Source organism: Neomonachus schauinslandi, chromosome 7, assembly GCF_002201575.2.
Source record: "Neomonachus schauinslandi chromosome 7, ASM220157v2, whole genome shotgun sequence".
Classification (NCBI taxonomy): Eukaryota; Metazoa; Chordata; class Mammalia; order Carnivora; family Phocidae; genus Neomonachus; species Neomonachus schauinslandi.
In genome coordinates, this window is record NC_058409.1 from 142,224,334 (window position 1) to 142,240,868 (window position 16,535).

Below are 16,535 nucleotides of genomic sequence, written 5' to 3' on the forward strand. Positions count from 1 at the left end.
TAAAAAAAAAAAATTGGGTGTATTTTTTCTCTTCCCACCGTTCATCAAATGCAGGGCAAAGGTTAAAAGGTTGATCCGAAGTTCATGGGTGAAACCTAGGCTCCAATATGGTGATATTTCAGAGGAAGGGTCTTTGGGAGGAAATGGAAGCACAGAGCGATTAAGCACTTGGCCCAAGGTCACACAGCCCCTGAAATGGCAGAGCCAGGACTCAAATCTAGGCTCGCTGGTTCTAGGTCCGTGCTCTGGACTTGCCGATGGTGCTGCACCACTGTTCCCAGTCTGAACGCTCGGATAGTGTTTACTCGGGGCCAGGCACTCTTCTCAGCACGCACGTACTGGATTGGTTTCCCATTGCTGCTCCAGCAAATTACCACAAACATGGTGGCTTAAAACAACAGGCATTGATTATCTTACTGTTTTACAGGTCAGGAGGCCCAAATGGGTCTTGTTGGGCTAAAATCAGTATGTTGCCAGGGCTGTGTTCCTTCTGGAAGCTCAGGGGAGAACCAGTTTTCTTGTCTTTCCCAGCTTCTAGAGGTGCCCACAGTTCCTTGGCTTGTGGCCCTTTCTTCCATCTTCAAATCCAGCAATGAGAGGTCACACCTTCTCACACCACTTCACTTCACCACTTCTGCCACCTCCTCTCCCTTATAGGACCCTCCTGGTTACATGGGCCCACCGGGATAATCCAGGACAATCTCCCCAGCTAAAGGTCAGCTGATGAGGTCTATCTGCAACCTCCATTCGCCCTGGCCAGATAACCCAACCTTTTCACAGCTTACAGAGGTTGATGTGGACATCCTGGGGGCAGGGGACCACCTGCTCATCCATACTTGACTATCCAGATACACACAGGATACATAGTAGTATGTATGTATCTACTATGACCATCTTACAGAGGAAGTTACTGAGTCAGAGAGAGGTTGGGTATATTGTCCAAATCACACAGCCAATAGACAGAGATCAAGGGCCTTTCAGGTGTCTAGCCACACAATGTGTGTCCTCAAGCACTGGTTAACCCCGACGCTAAGAAAACAGGAACACCAGCTATCTCCAAACAAATCAGTAGCATGGAAACATCTATGCCCCCAGGTGATCCCAGCACTCGGTTTGCCTGGGACCCCCCAGCTTTATATCTCTTACCTCATTTTACTCCCAGAAAATGCCCTGGTAGGTGGGAAATACTGGGGTCTCCCTCCTGGAGCTGATGGGAATGTGAGTATCCACGCTCTCGATGATTCTGAGCCCCATTCCCCAGGTGGGAGCGGTGCGTGCGTGGGCCATATATGGGACCTCTCCCAGGTTGTGGATTCTTTTCCTCTCCCCAGTGAACTTCAGTCAACAATGACAGTTGTTTATAAAAGTAACTAGCGTGGATAAGAAGAGGTTTTAAGACCTTCTTGGGCTTCTCTCAATTCTTTCCACTGTGGCTGTCAAGGGAGCCTTTAAGGAGCCAGCAGCTAAATGTGTCCGGAAAGAATCGGGGATGTGGAAATGACTGCTTTCTCGGGTGGAGAAGGAGTGCTGGTTAGTTTTTATTCATTCCTCCTTGGTTTCCTTTCCTTTTTTTTTTTTTTTTTTGGGTTCTCTCCAGACCGTTGAAAACTGTGTGTGCATTTTAAGGAACCTGTCGTACCGGCTGGCAGCAGAAACTTCTCAGGGACAGCACATGGGCACTGATGAGCTGGACGGGCTGCTCTGTGGGGAGGCCAACGGCAAAGACGCAGAGAGTTCCGGGTGCTGGGGCAAGAAGAAAAAGAAAAAGAAATCCCAAGATCAGGTAATGCCGGCGACTCATAGCTGCATGCAGTGATCCCCTTCCCTAATGGCAGCATTAGTATTTCTTCTGCACAGATAGGTACGGGGCTCTGTACATTCTGTGCCTGGTAAAATCACTCACGCATCTGCCCAGTTTTTCCGTGGGGCTTTCACGGCTCAGACGGGGGAGCATCACATGACTTCCCCCATGTCCTGCAGCCCAGCCCAGATAGGAACTTTGAAAAAGAGAGTCTCGTGGGTCCTGGGCAGGCTCTAAGGTCCCAGCTTGTAGAGTCCGCCCTGGGTGCTGATTCTTCTGTGTGTCAATGTGCACATTGATGGAGGTCCTCACCGGGGACAGGCGGGGTGCCTTGCAGGTGGTACAGATGCACACAGTGGGTGTGGCATCAGAAGGGAAGCTGAGCAGAAACGCACAAAAACCCAACACATAGTTCATTGCATGTTTTGAAACATTTCGATGTGTAATCTTGCATTTATTGTTAGAAATGGTGGAGGGGCGCTCAGACTCACAGTTCCCCAACAGAATGACATTAGGAGCTTGGCCTTGGGGGACAATTCTGATAAATTCAGAAAGCTGTCCAGCTGGAGCGGTCTCTTCAAAACGGATGGACTTTACCTCGAGCTGCTGTAAGTAGGCTGCCTGCAGTGAAGTAAAGGCCAATAGGCAGCCACTCTTGGCCTTGGTGGAATCAAGACAGCCTCCAGCCCTCTCCCCGGGAGCCCCTGGGAGGCAGAATCCTTCACCCACTGGGCCCCCCAGGGAAGAGAGTAGTGTGTGGTACCTGCCGGCCCCCGAAACTCCTGCTACCGAGGTTGTCCCATCTCACTGTGGTCTGGACAGTGTGATCATGTGTCCAGACTCCCCCTGGACACCAGGGTCATATCCGAGCGGCTAAGGGTCGTACAGACCCAAGATCTGGCTGTCCTCAGAAGTGAACCACTAGGCAGGCAGGACAGAACTCCCAACACTCTCTCCTAGCAGGTTTTGACTCAAAATCAATATGCAGAAGTATCTGGTCAGATCACAGCACATCATTTTTCAAAGTATTTTCAGAATCATTTTGCTTTGAAGAAGGATTAGAGAAGCTATTTTGTTTGGAGTAAGCATTCATGGGAATGCATTCTTAAATGTATTTCCCAAATTTAACGTGAATGCGCCAGTGTTTGCATTTTTTAGGCTCTAGTTCTCTTGCTGTTTGTGGCCCCTGAGGGCTGCTCCAGGAATATCTACAACTTCTAGATCCGTATGTTCCAGCATAAACACACTATAATTTAAAAAATACATGCTGCTTGCCTTTTTGATGGTAATCATCCACCCTGAGAAGTTCCCAACCCTGCTTTCTCTCCTGTCATGGATCAGTGCTCTGTGTCCACTGTCTCCCCAAGCCTTTTAAGAGCATTGAGCCATAGGTCTTAATGCAGCCACCTAAAAACCTCCCATCAGGTGAATGCAATGGTTAACTAGCAGGTATGTCTTGAATGCCTACTATGTGTCAGGCATGGTACCAAATAATGGCAGATACCTCAGTTTTCCTTCCCAGTACTACCCAGACCATGATGGCTTCTGAACTTTTTAAATATCAAATAAGTGATAAATGGCCTAACAAAGGTATAATGAATGGGTCCTTCTTATGATTTCCTGCTGCATTACCGTGTCCCAGAGGGCCCTGTCCCTTCACTGCTTCATCCCGGAAAGTGAATGAGCGTAATAAAGTTTGAAAACAGCATATGGGCAGGAATGTGGTGCTTCCCAATCTATCCAGTGATCATAAGCCCCCGGGGTCTCACCCACCACCTACAGACTCAGAACCTCTGGGATGGGCCCCAGGCAACTTTGGAATGCAGATTTGGGAAATTGTATTAACACGTTAGCCTTGGTTTAAAAAAACAAAAGCAAACCTTTGAACTGAGCTTGAATTCACTCTGACTTCAAGGTTTTTTCTCTAGTCTGTTGCTTGAACTCTGAAGAGCATCCTTCTGATGACCTCCACACCTGTCACTGGTGTCCCATCAGTAGGAGTTGGCCCCAAACCCTCAACCCTTTTTCCAACTCTGGCAAGGTGTGCTCACGTGGCTTAAAGCCCTTCAAGTGACAGGTGAGATTAGGTACTGATTGGGTCTGGAGAAGCCAGGAGTCAGAAGAGAATATTCATGGACTTCCCCCCAAAAGGCAGCCCTCCTTTCAAGCTGTTTAGCTGCTTCCATAGAACCTTATGATGAACAACTTCCCACCTTAGAATGTTGTATTTTTGAACCATATTTTATGACATTGATGAGCTATTTTCTAAGTTGAGTAAGATGAAGAGATTAATACAGTTTTATCATTTTTGCCAAAAGTCTAAGTGAAGATTTATGAGGGTCATTTGTCCCATGTTTTTCTGAGGATATTCCTTAAGGAAACAAAAAGGATTTCTTGAAGAAAGTTTTGCTGAAACAACCATATTAAAATACAGTAGAACATTGTTGTTTATAAAGAAACTTCAAAGTTATGGTTTCAGTCAAGTGATAGTTTTGTAAAAGACTTTTAACTGTGCTCTAATATAGTACAAACATATTTTATGAAAGATTTTAATGTAAACAGATAGTAGTTATGCTTGTTTGCAACTCATTTCGTATGTCTGTCAAGGTCAGTATATTTAAAAAGTCAAGAGTAAAAACCATCTTGCACTTAAAACCGGTGGAAGGGAGGCACAGCTGAAAGGTCTGGAGATGGGGAGGAGAGCATGAGACATGAAGGGGCAGATAGGATAAGGTGGGCCCATCCGCTTGGCAGCCCTCCCAGCCTGGCGACTGGTCCCCTAGAGAGAACTGAATCTAGATAGCGCCACCTGCTGGGAAGGATGGGCATTTGCGCCAGCCTGGGGTCTCCACAGAGAGCTCCAGCTTCACCCTGAGGAATGTGGTTTGCACTTCCCGGAATGCAGGCAGCCATTCCGAATAGTCTAAAGTAATTAAAGGCCAGCTGTCTCAAGTGAGAGGAGGAACCAAGGCCCTAATTCATCACTGTTAATGGGTTGCAACAAGGTCAGAAATGGAAATGTCCCCAGGCCTAAGACAAAGCATCCCCATCTTTGCCTTCAGAGCCTGCAGACTGACTTAACTCACCTAGAAGCTTCTGGAAAGTTCTAGGTTTACAGCTTTAAAGATGGTCAGATATCCATTCTCTGGAATCTCCGTTGCTCATAAAGTCAGGTTTTCAAAGAATGTATAGTGATTAGAGAGAATATATAATACAAAGTGAAGAAAAATAATAGAAAAACAAGGGTGCATATAGAGAGTTATAGATATGACATAGATAAAACCTGACTGATTTCGCAAAATGTGTGTCACATGCAAATATAAAATATGTATATTTTTATCTATTTGTATCTGTATATATACGTATGTGTTTCTAGAGAAAGTACAGTAACATCAAAGACAGAGGATAGTGATTCTTTGTACTTGGCATATTTACAAATTTTCTAATAGGCATTACATTTGTAATCTTTTCAAATACCATTTAGAAAATAATATTTTAGAAAGCATGAACTGATTAAGTCAATGTTTGCTTATAGGAATGTATTCGTTTTCTTCTCTTTAAGATGCCCAAAGAAAGGTATACGAGAAGGTTGTCTAATCCACAACACATACTTCCTAGGACAGAGGAGCCAGAGATTTTACCAGGAAGTCAAAGTGATAAAAATCGTAATTGGTTTAATGATTGCCTCTGGAGCTTGCTGTATCCCAGAAATGTATGTTGACTCCCGCCTTTGGCGTTGTTACTCTATACCTGAGGAAAATGCTATGATACTGCAAAGGACAGATTTAGTTACAGTAAAAATCTCAGAGGCTTTATCCTTTAGATCCTTAATTGGAATAAAGCAAGAAAATACCTGATACAAAGATATGCTTCATTCATGCTCTTATTTCAAGAAATGGTTGCTATTAGGGCACCTGGGTGGCTCAGTCAGTTAAGCGTCTGGCTCTTGATTTCAGCTCAGGTCATGATCTCAGGGTCACAAGATCGAGCCCAGCATGGGGCTCCATGCTCGGTGAGGAATCTGCTTGTCCCTCTCCCTCCCCCCACTTGCGTGCATGTGCGAGCTCTCTCTCAAATAAATAAATAACATCTTTAAAAAAAAAAGAAGAAGAAAGAAAGAAAGAAATTGTTGCTGGAACCATCAGACTATGAGCCCTGGAGTGTAGAAGTATTTAACATTTCTGGGCATCATATTCTGATCCAAAATGGCTTTGCAAATTTATTAATTTCTGACTCCGCGTTCAGTGCCTGTTGCCAAATTATAAGAAATTGCTGGTCTCTCTAGCCCTTTTCAGGCAGAACCCTACCCCCGCCCCACCAAACAGTCTACACGGCACGTGCCAAGAGGCGCATCTCACCTGTCAGGGGCTCCACCACCTTCTAGCAGGCTCTGTGCCAGTCACTGGGCACAGTGGGGACAGGGACAGCAACCAGAAGATTGGGGTCCAGGGAAATGCAAGTAGACAAAATTGCTGTATTTACTTTTCCACCTTTTGTAGAAACAAGCATCTTGTGTTTTTCAATTTGGGATATGGCCAAGGTTCCTGGGATGATATCCTGGGATTGGTGGTACTCAAAAGTGGATTTGAGGTAAAGAATACTGGCTGCTGGCCAGAGCTGACCTGAGCCTTCCAGACCCCTCAGTGTGAACTTGACAGTGCAGAGAAACTGCTGAGAAAAAAAGAAAGAACAAAGCAAGACAAGTGAGATGCCCTAGAACTCAGAACTTCTCTTTTCTGCTTGAATATCGCTTGTGAATTTTTTAGTTCGTGTGGATATATATGTGTCCACATGGGTGAGGACATTTAACCTACCAGAATTCAAAGATGATTCTCTTCTGATATTTTCATATGATAGACTTTCTCTCTCCCGATCATCTTTGTTTCACAGTTTAGTGAGTTGTGGTCAATTTAAGAGTGGGCATTATTGCTCTTTTCCACCTCTTGCTTACGTTGTAGATGCCAAATGCATGGAACGGCAGGAAGTTTCATTTATGATATCACCATGATATTTTAGACACAAGAACAATAGTAATGGGATTCTGCATAACATGATTTAATGCCCTCTTATTTTTACCTGATAATAGACATGTCTTGGCAGAACCTCCAGGGGTGTCCACCTGCACGCTTTCCTGGCCCATCCTTTGTCCCACAGGCCAGCCTCTGAGATTTTGTTCATGCTCTTCCTCTGTCCGTCCTTCTCCTCCCCTTCTGCCACTTAGAAGATTATCCTCTAAGACCAAATAAAACATCACCTCCATCCTTCCAAGACTTCTTCCAAGTAAAGAATTACTCATCCTCTAATCTACTCTCACCTGGTTTTATTGAACTTCCCCTCTAGTGCTGATCTACTGTAGCAGCTGACTCCCACAGAGAGGGAATCTGCTGAGGGGAAGCACTGGGTGAATCTGGTTTCTGTCATTGACTTCTAGCCCAACACCCAGAACCAGCTATGCTGAGTGACACTCAGTTTTGGGTCCTTGGCAGCCTCTACCACTAGCTGGGGAGGTATTTCGAGTAGATATTCACAGCTGTGACTTGTCCCAGCTTTGTCCATTTCTTTCTTGATGACACTTTGCCTCCAGGAGCCGCTGTGAGCCAAGAGTATTCTGTAGACCTTCTCTTTTCCATTTTTGGTTCAAACTGCTATCCAGCTTCTCCTGACAGTGCTGCATTTTATTATGTTAGTCAATATTCTGCATCTGCAAGGACCACCAAACCTAACAAACATTCTGTATCATGAACTTGGGTTTCATGTCAACAAGTGCATACAGGTGTGTCTCAAAGTTCCCTTGGAGAAGCAATACTTTTGATCATGCCCTGAAGGTGTTAACACATGACACATAAATGGTATTAGATGTCACGAAATCCCGTTGCCTGAAAGGTGTCCTGGGATTTTCAGGACTTTCTATCTGGTATCACTTCTTCGTGGGCATCACACTGCATCATGTGGATGCTGTTGGCCCAGAAACGTGACTCTGACACTCAATAGTGATCAATATCCCAAAGTGCACAAATGAATTTTCTTGCTAGTTTAAATCACACTGGAGATTGGAATTTTAAAGAAGTTTCTCTTTATTTTGGACAAAATGGATGTTAATTATAAGCAAATATAAATATGCATGTACATACATGTGTGTATAACATGTAAATTATATATGAGTAAAATAGGAATAAGCTACGAGACGGAAGGGATGCACACACCTCCACCACCCCCCTCCTAGACAGTGCCACTATTGCAGTTCATACCAGGCAGATATCCTTTCAGATCTTCTCTCTCCATTTTTATGCACAGCTTTGTTTAACCCTTCAAAATACAGGTTGACTACATTGATGTGAGTATGAGTTAGGGAGCATGTCAGACAGCCAAACTCTTAGAGTTTGTAAGGGTCCTGAGAGTAGATAAGTGTCCTTCCCGCTGATGTGAAGGTCGATGCTGCTGGCAGCCCATATCTGTAGTCCGCAGAGGCTCTGAGATCTATTGTGTTCTCCTCTTTGGCAGAATTCCTCCTTCTCATGGTCCATGATGGCTCTTCATGTCCATCGTCCAGGAGCAGAAAAGGCACAAAGAAGACGGGGGGGAGGGAGTGTCCTTCCCCCCCCCCAACCCCCGTGGTCTGTATCGGGTCATGTTAAAACCCAAAGTGCAAGGGGGGCGGGAAGTGTAGCATATCTGTGGGCCAACCATGACCCCAGGGCATTTTAACTAAGGAAAAGGGGGCACAGTGGTATATCTCAGGGGGTGCAGCAAGAGCTTTCTGTCCCTGTGAGGGGGAATCTTTTATTCCTGAAATTGTTGAGAGTTGTCTGCACACAGTGATGAAAAGTTTGCTTTTATTTATTTCACTGTTGGCAAATTCTCTGCCAACAGTGCAGCCCCTGATTACCTGCCCTCGGTGACCGCCCCCACCACCCACCTTGGCACAGCACGGATGGGGAGACAGGTGTGGGCGTGACACCCACTCGTCTCACTCTGCATGTTGTTGTCCAATAGTTAATCCCGTGACTCAGCATGACCTTTTTCCTTGCCAGCAAATTGTCGCCAGCAGAATGAAGAGAGGGCTGCCAGGAATCTCACCGTAGGGGTGTACTGTGATGTGTGAACCAGTCCCTGATGATCAGAAAATGTGGTTGCTTCCAACTCTTAACTAATGTAAACTGTAATAAACTTGCGTAGCTAAATCTCACCCACGCCCTTAATCACTCTTCAAAGAGAAATTCTTAAAAGTGAACTCTCGAGACCAAATGAATCTGGGTACGTAAGCCAGGTTTTGTCTTAATCACGCTGGGTGGCAGTGACAGCTGATTTCAATTTATCATCACGGATGGATCTGCCCTTCGTGGCATTCTTGGTGCTTTTTATTCTCATTTCTTAATATCACAGGTTGCCTTTCTTCCAGCTTCCATTTTATTAGTAAACATGCTTTTTCTTTCGATGCTTAATACCATTTCTTTACCAACCATCTGCTTATATGAGCTGCTGCTCATTCCTTATGGCTGGCCTCATTGTGCCTTCACCTCACCATATGCCAGGAGCTTGGTGACTCAAGACATGATATTTCATGTCCTCAAAGCAACAAGTCACACAAGCCTGCAAGATCATGGTCGTCCTTGTTTGTGCAGCGACTCTCCTTGGTCACTGCCTATGAATGAATGAGATTCTCCTCGTACTGCTGCACCTCTCCTATAAATATATCCCATCACCTAAAAATGCTGTTCTTTTACTTTCAGTGGCTTTACAGACTTAAAACTCCGATGTAGGCTTCCCATTTATTTTCCTTACTGACATTTTACCATGCAGTGCTTCATGCCATCAATAAATACTCAGTGCCTGGTCGGCTCTGTTGGTTAGGCCTCCGACTCTTGATTTCGGCTCAGGTCATGGTCCCAGGGTCATGGGACCGAGCCCGACGCGGGGCTCTGCATTCAGTGGGGAGTCTGCTTGGGATTCTCTCTCTCCCTCTCCCTCTGCCTCACCTCCTCCTCTCTTTCTCTCTCTAAAATAAATAAATAAATCTTCAAAAAAAATATTCTGTGTTTTATACTACTAGATCAGGGTTTCTCAGCCTTGCCACTCTTGACATTTTGAGCAGGATAATTCTCTGTTGTGGGGGCTGTCCTGTGCATTGTAGGATTCTATCAGCATTCCTGCCTTCTACCCAGTAGATGCCGATAGTACCTCCCCCAGTTGTGACAGTCAACAATGTCTCCAACATTGCTGGTTGTCACCTTGGATGATAAAATCCCTTCAGTAGAGATTCACTGTATTAGCCTGGCTTTGAAGGATGTATCATCAAAGATATAAACAAACAAGACTATGGGATTACCTGAGGGGGGTTGGCATGTCAAGGACAGAGCTCCTTTAAAAGGTAGGTAATGGAAAAAATAAGTAAAAGGTAGGTAATGGAGAGATTCCTGGACCAAGTTTCCCGAGATGTGGATGAGAAGTTAGGAACAGAGAGAGTTCTAGAGGGATGTTAGTGGTGTTCTGGTTGGTTCCATTGCAATGACTGGGAGAAAGGGCAGGCAAGCCTGGTGGTATGGACCAGCCTTGGTTACACTAGTCTGTGGGGCACAGCACAGTGGCCTCATTGTGCCAGTCCCTAGGGTAGGCAGCATCACTGGCCTCCCTCCCACCTCTTCCTGAGGGATGTGTGCCCCTTGGCTCCACACCCACAGAGATGAATCAGCAAGGCTTTCCCTGAATCTCTTTTATTCTGATCCTTGATTCAGAAAATATATCCTGCCTCTTTAACACAGGTTTACAATCTCTCAAATGCAAAACCCTTCATATCTTCTTCAAGGAGAGCCTAGAGACAATGTGTGCCACATAAATACAGCTCGTTGGCCACCACCTCTGTCCCCTCTTTGCAAGGGCTCAGCCCCCTTGTTGTTGACGTCCTCTAAATAGCACCTAGGGGACTTACACACCTGAGCTACCCTCTTCTTCAAAATTCCCAAGAGTCAACACAAGAATCATCTCACTCCTGGCTTTTTATAGCTGCTCAGAGGGTCTTCATCACTTTTATTCCCTGCCTCCCTTTCCCTCATCCTCAAAAAAGCTGGAAGTGATAATGAAACTCTGTAAAAGGAAAATCTCCGCTGTTCAAACCAAGCCAAGCCAAGATGGCAGACAGGATGGACTTGTGTGTATGTTGTTGCTTTTTAAAGGATGTAGTACGGACTGCACCCTGATTAAACCAAGCCCTGTGTGAGAAAACATTCTTGACTATTCCCATCTTCAAACCATCTTCTCTTCTGACATGGTGCAAGATGCAACTTCAGCTGGGAGGGAAGAGTGGGATTTTAAAGGTGAATGTGTCCCTGATCCCAGATCCACACCCTTTATCTTTCAGTTTCCTTGGTCTGTTGTTTATTTCACCAAAACCCCTTAAAAACGAACAGCCTGCACATGGGATAATGACAGTGATGTCCCCTCACTGGTAGAGAAATATGGGCAGTGTGTTCTGAAGACACAGCTGAGCCAGAGAAGCTCTTCTTACATGGCTTGCATGGCTGCGACTTCAGTGAGAGAAGCCTGGGTCGCTCAGCACCTCTGGGCTGTAGATCCTTCCCCTGGATTTGGGGAACACTCCTTCTCTGCATCTCCATGGTACCCAGCCCAGGGACGGAGGTGTAAACCCAGTGCAGGGGAAGAGCTGAGAGTCTCTTGTTAATTCTTCTCACTAGTAGGGGCTTTTATGAGTGCAATAATTCAAGCACTCCGTGAGCCACCATCCCCAAAAGAAGCCCATGTTTACCAAGTCTCTTGGTGTATGGGCATCTTTACTTTCTGGTTTGGGAACTGTCTGATTTTTGTCCCTAACTTACATCTTTCTCTTCATATAAGGAGAAAAATGGCTTCCACTCTTCCATCCTCAAGCCAACTAAGAAATCTTTTACATAGAATGTAACCTGTGTGGGGAAGCAAAAGAAATAAAAACAAGTCCAAAGAAGACTTTTTTCTAGTTGGGTTTTTTTTTTTTTTTTTTTTTTAGCCACACATTAAACACAGTCCCACACATGTGTAACTTTCCTCCCAAGCAGACATTTCTTACCCGTGGCCAGCATCTCTCTCCCCCCTGACTCTGACCAAAGCAGAAAGTGTCATGTCCAGAATTTGGCAGCTCCTAGGCTTCCAACATGGAGGCTTGTATCCTCTTCCTTTCCGAAAAGCTTTGAGCATTTCCTTCTTGAACAGAGAATATACCTATTTTCAATTCAATACAGTTTTAGAAAGTGAATGATACAAACTGTTGACTGATTTGTTTTATTGGTGTTAGTCATACAGTTATACATTTAAGACCAGGAAAGAAAAGTGCTAATAGTATGTTATTGAGTATGGCACTATTTGGGGTGACAAAAATCAATTGATTTGCTCTATGATTGACTGTCAACATAATCTTCCCAGACTCTCTCCTTGCTTTGCTGACAGCCTGCCCCAAGAGAGAGAGCTCCATGGCAGAAAGGTCGTAGAGTAGCTCGAGGACCCTACTACACCGAATTTACTTAGTGCTTACTGTGATTACTGCTTCGTCTGCTCAGGCTACCATAACAAAGCACGACAGGCTGGGAGGTTTAAACAACAGACATTTATTTCTCCCAGTTCTGGAGGCTGGAAGTCCAAGATCAAGGTGCCAACAGATTCAGTGTCTGTTGAGAGCTCTCTTCCTGTTTCACAGAGAGCTCTCTTCTTGCTGTGCCCTTACAAGATGGAAATGAGAAAGCTCTGGTCCCTTCATTTCAAATTTTAGGATACATGTGTCTCACATTTACATTTATAAATAGCGTATGTCCGCTTTGCTGAAAAAGTTGCATATCCCGTGACTTCTCATGGATCCTTACTCTAGAAGAAGCTTAGCACTAAAAGTTTGCATGTGCAGAATTTTCACCACCTAAGTCAGATCCTGATGTCACCTTCACCCTGTGGTCCTATTGATGTTGATTTTCCAGGCAACATAATGTTGAGCATGCTAACACTCTCTTCAAGAAGACTTCTGGTCTTTTTATAGGTGGTGAAAATCTATTTTTCATGGACAATTGATAATTCTTACCCTACTAACTCAATAAAAGTTTGAAATAATGTACCCAGATAAAGGCCAGATACATTGACTGGCTTTGAAATAACTCTTTTTCTCCAATATTGACATACCAAGGTGCCATCAACGTTCTGAAATAGCAGAGAATCCCCTTTGAACTCCATTTCTAGTTGCCATCAAAGATTATCTGTATTCACATCAGTTTTCCTTTTATTTCATCAGATTCTCTCTGTAGCCATTAAGAAAGGATTGTAATAAAAGGTATTTAAGAGCTACATAGATCACATGTCAGAGCAGAAGAAAATTGTGTACTGATATAGCCATTTATCCTATTTTATTGGGCAGAAGTTAGGAAAGGAGAACAAGATGAAACCCAGCAAATGATACACAGCTGCTTCTTGCTGCTCTTCGAGTTTGGCTGGCCCTCACGTTTTGTAATGAGCATGTAAATACTGCTTCTGTGAGCCTCTTGCTGTTGTGGTAGCTCGCCCTGCAGGAGACAGAAACGCCATCCCTCTTGAGTTCTAAGTTGCATAGTCTGATTTTTCTGAATATTATCACATCTTTATATGAAAGCAATAGCTTAAAAGTTTAAAGGAGATGACACGATAAACAATGGAAAAGAAACACATGAAATAATTTCCCATTTCCAGGGCGCCTGGGTGGCTCAGTCGGTTAAGCGTCTGCCTTTGGCTCAGGTCATGACCCCGGGGTCCTGGGATCGAGTACTGCATGGGGCTCCCTGCTCAGTGGGGAGTCTGCTTCTCCCTCTGCCCCTCCCCCTGCTCATGCTCGTGCTCTCTCTCTCTCTCTCAAATAAATAAATAAATAAATAAATAAATTATAAAATCTTAAAAAAAAAAAAAAAAAAGACTTTCCCATTTCCTGTTGTGCCAACAGAAAGATTCAGCGCCCCAAGCTGGTTTCCCTGGACAAGCCAGTATTAGCCCTGCTTTATCCAGTGTAATGAGCCCGTCTCAAAGCATGAGCAGGGAGCAATGTGACAAGACTGTTCACTTCCCATTTTGTTATTTTTTGTATTTAAAAGAAATGTGCTGGTTTCACGCTTGCACATGTGCAAAGTCATTTCGGAACGGTTTAGAAGTGGCTTTGGTTCAAAGAACAAGCAGGTCCCCCCCCCCCATGAGTGTCCTTGTTACAGAGTTAAAATTGAGTGACACTGTCATAGAAAATTATCTTTCGTGGGATGTCCAACATCCATCCATGAGATATTCATTTCTGAGCTTTGGCCTTCACTTAAACTAAGCTGTATCATAAATGAGAAAAATAAGACATGAGTTTTTAATTTTTCTCTTGGAAAATAATGAAATTCTTGAAATGACTTGTGATACTTAAGTAACTTTACATTTTCACCATCAACATTTCCATTTTTATGTTACAAAGATAAGAAGTAAGCCTATTTTGCAGTAAAATTTTCAGAACTAAGAAACAGATTTTGAAATATAGCTGTGATTTTTGTATTTATACATATATGTGTGTGTATATATGTATACACACATATATACATACACACACACACATGCACGTATATGCATGTACATGAATATCTGCAGTAAAGTTTAGTACATGTCATTTAGACTATATTTTAAGTAACCATTAACAGACACAAATAAGCAGTTAAGTAACTTGATGCTCTCAACCTGAAATTATACAGGATTATTTTGTGCTACTATGATTTCTCTCAGAAGTGAATATTGGAGTATTTTTTTCTAAACACATAAGTTTGCTTCATTTCTACCCTCATTACATTTGTTGGTTTCATTTTTCCCAAAAGACAAAGGCTGTGTGTGATCGAAGATCAGAATCACTATTACAATTTTTAACATTTTTAAAAATATAAGAGTAACAGAAAATTTGAAATGTAGAAAAAATGAAAGACATAAACATTTTGTTAAGAAGATTTTATGATCATACATGTTTTCCTCGTGCATTTTACATGGTATAAAGCACAAACCCCTTACTACTTTGCATCCTGCTTTGTTCATTTCACTTTTTATCATAATCATTTGTCCACGTTGCTACACGGTCTTCATAACTATCATTTTTAATGGTCTGCTGATAACTCCCTTGCACAATAAGCGATAGTTTTTAAATTATTTGCATTAATTTTTAATTACACATTCTCCTATTATTCATTAGATCCAATTCAAAGCAAACTGAACTATCAGAATCGCTGTAAGACCTAATTTGCCTTTAGCTAGGTCAATGCATCTAATAAACCATAGCAATTTTCTCTTCTGTGTCCATACTGACAACTGTTTGATGCCTATAACACAGTGATAGAATTCAAAAGCAAACAAATATGTATTTTATAAGTTACATAAGGATGTATCCGTTGGCACTTAGGCTTAAGAAGTGCGCATGTTTGATTATTAATCTGTACTGTGTTATGCTAGTAGAACGCTAACTGTAAGACATGCTGCCTTGATCTTTAACCCTCTTCCATTCTGCCCATCAAAATTAATATATTTTTTCTTCCTTTTTATAGCAATGTGCTGGCACCATTCTTAGAGAGCTTATGCATTCTCCTGTCAATTACTTTCACTCATGTACACGCTCAGTCACCCTCCACTTTCCATCATAAGCTCTGCGTGGGCAGGAGTGGCTATCCTGTTTTTGGCCTAGTAAGGCATTTCTCTATATGCAATAGATGTTCACCAAATGTTATGACCCCCTGCTTTTGTTTTTGTCTACAACATTTGCAGAAGGCAAAGCTGGGAAGTGTAATGATGTTAAAGATGTTTACTCTCTTATTTTTCTTCCACCAGTGGGATGGAGTAGGACCTCTTCCAGACTGTGCAGAACCACCAAAAGGGATCCAGATGCTGTGGCACCCATCAATAGTCAAACCCTACCTCACACTGCTCTCTGAGTGCTCAAACGCAGACACGCTGGAAGGGGCGGCAGGCGCCCTGCAGAACTTGGCTGCAGGGAGCTGGAAGGTATGACTAGTTCATTACCATAAAGAAGAGATCTGGAATTATGAGCACGTCCTTAGGAAGGAATAGAAGTCTAGTTTTGAGATAGGCAATCCCGATACAGGTTTTGAGAATGTTAGGGAAAGACCAGTTAACGTTGGACTTTTGGACATAGAAGGTATTCCTTTTAAAAATTTTCAAGGGCTCAGGGGTCCTTGAAAATCACTACAAAATACAGATGAATAGATATAAGTATAGTCATTGAAAATGTTGTGATATGCTTTCCATTCTATGTGTGTAGCTGAGCTATTTTGTTTTCAGGGGAGATTGTGACATGTTGACGCTTTTCAAAGCTCTGTTGTTGACTGTTAGGGGAGCTAATACCCAAGCAGCTTGTATCAAAACCCATGTGAATCCCTCTAATGTTGTAGTTGGTCCTGTCCCCGAAGGAAAAGAACTTCTTTCATTTTTAACCTATGGGCTTACAGAGAAGAATAGTATTCCTGGGTCTCTTTGACCAGAATGTTAAAGTAAAGCAAAAGTACAATGGGGAAGGAGATTAGGAGGGCCTTTTCCTCTGAGTTCTTATAAGCACACACTATCCCTGATTGGTTTTCACAGAAAATTTCCATGACCCTCATTTTGGGTAGAAAAGGATTCACCATAGCAAAGAATTCTTGAGTTTGGTCACTCACCATTACATGAGCTAACTTGTCTTACTGCATAAAAAAGTGTAACCACCTAGAATGAGGGCATA

General features: G+C 43.3%; 1 protein-coding gene across 1 annotated transcript in view; it reads left to right on the plus strand.

Moving 5' to 3' along the window:
• Positions 1–16,535, plus strand: part of CTNND2 (catenin delta 2) — an 896,858-nt gene that overhangs the window by 766,157 nt on the left and 114,166 nt on the right. Inside the window, exons 15-16 of the mRNA XM_044916688.1 lie at positions 1,598–1,783; positions 15,629–15,802. Coding sequence (XP_044772623.1) covers positions 1,598–1,783; positions 15,629–15,802 — 360 coding nt within the window. The remainder of the gene's footprint in view (positions 1–1,597; positions 1,784–15,628; positions 15,803–16,535) is intronic.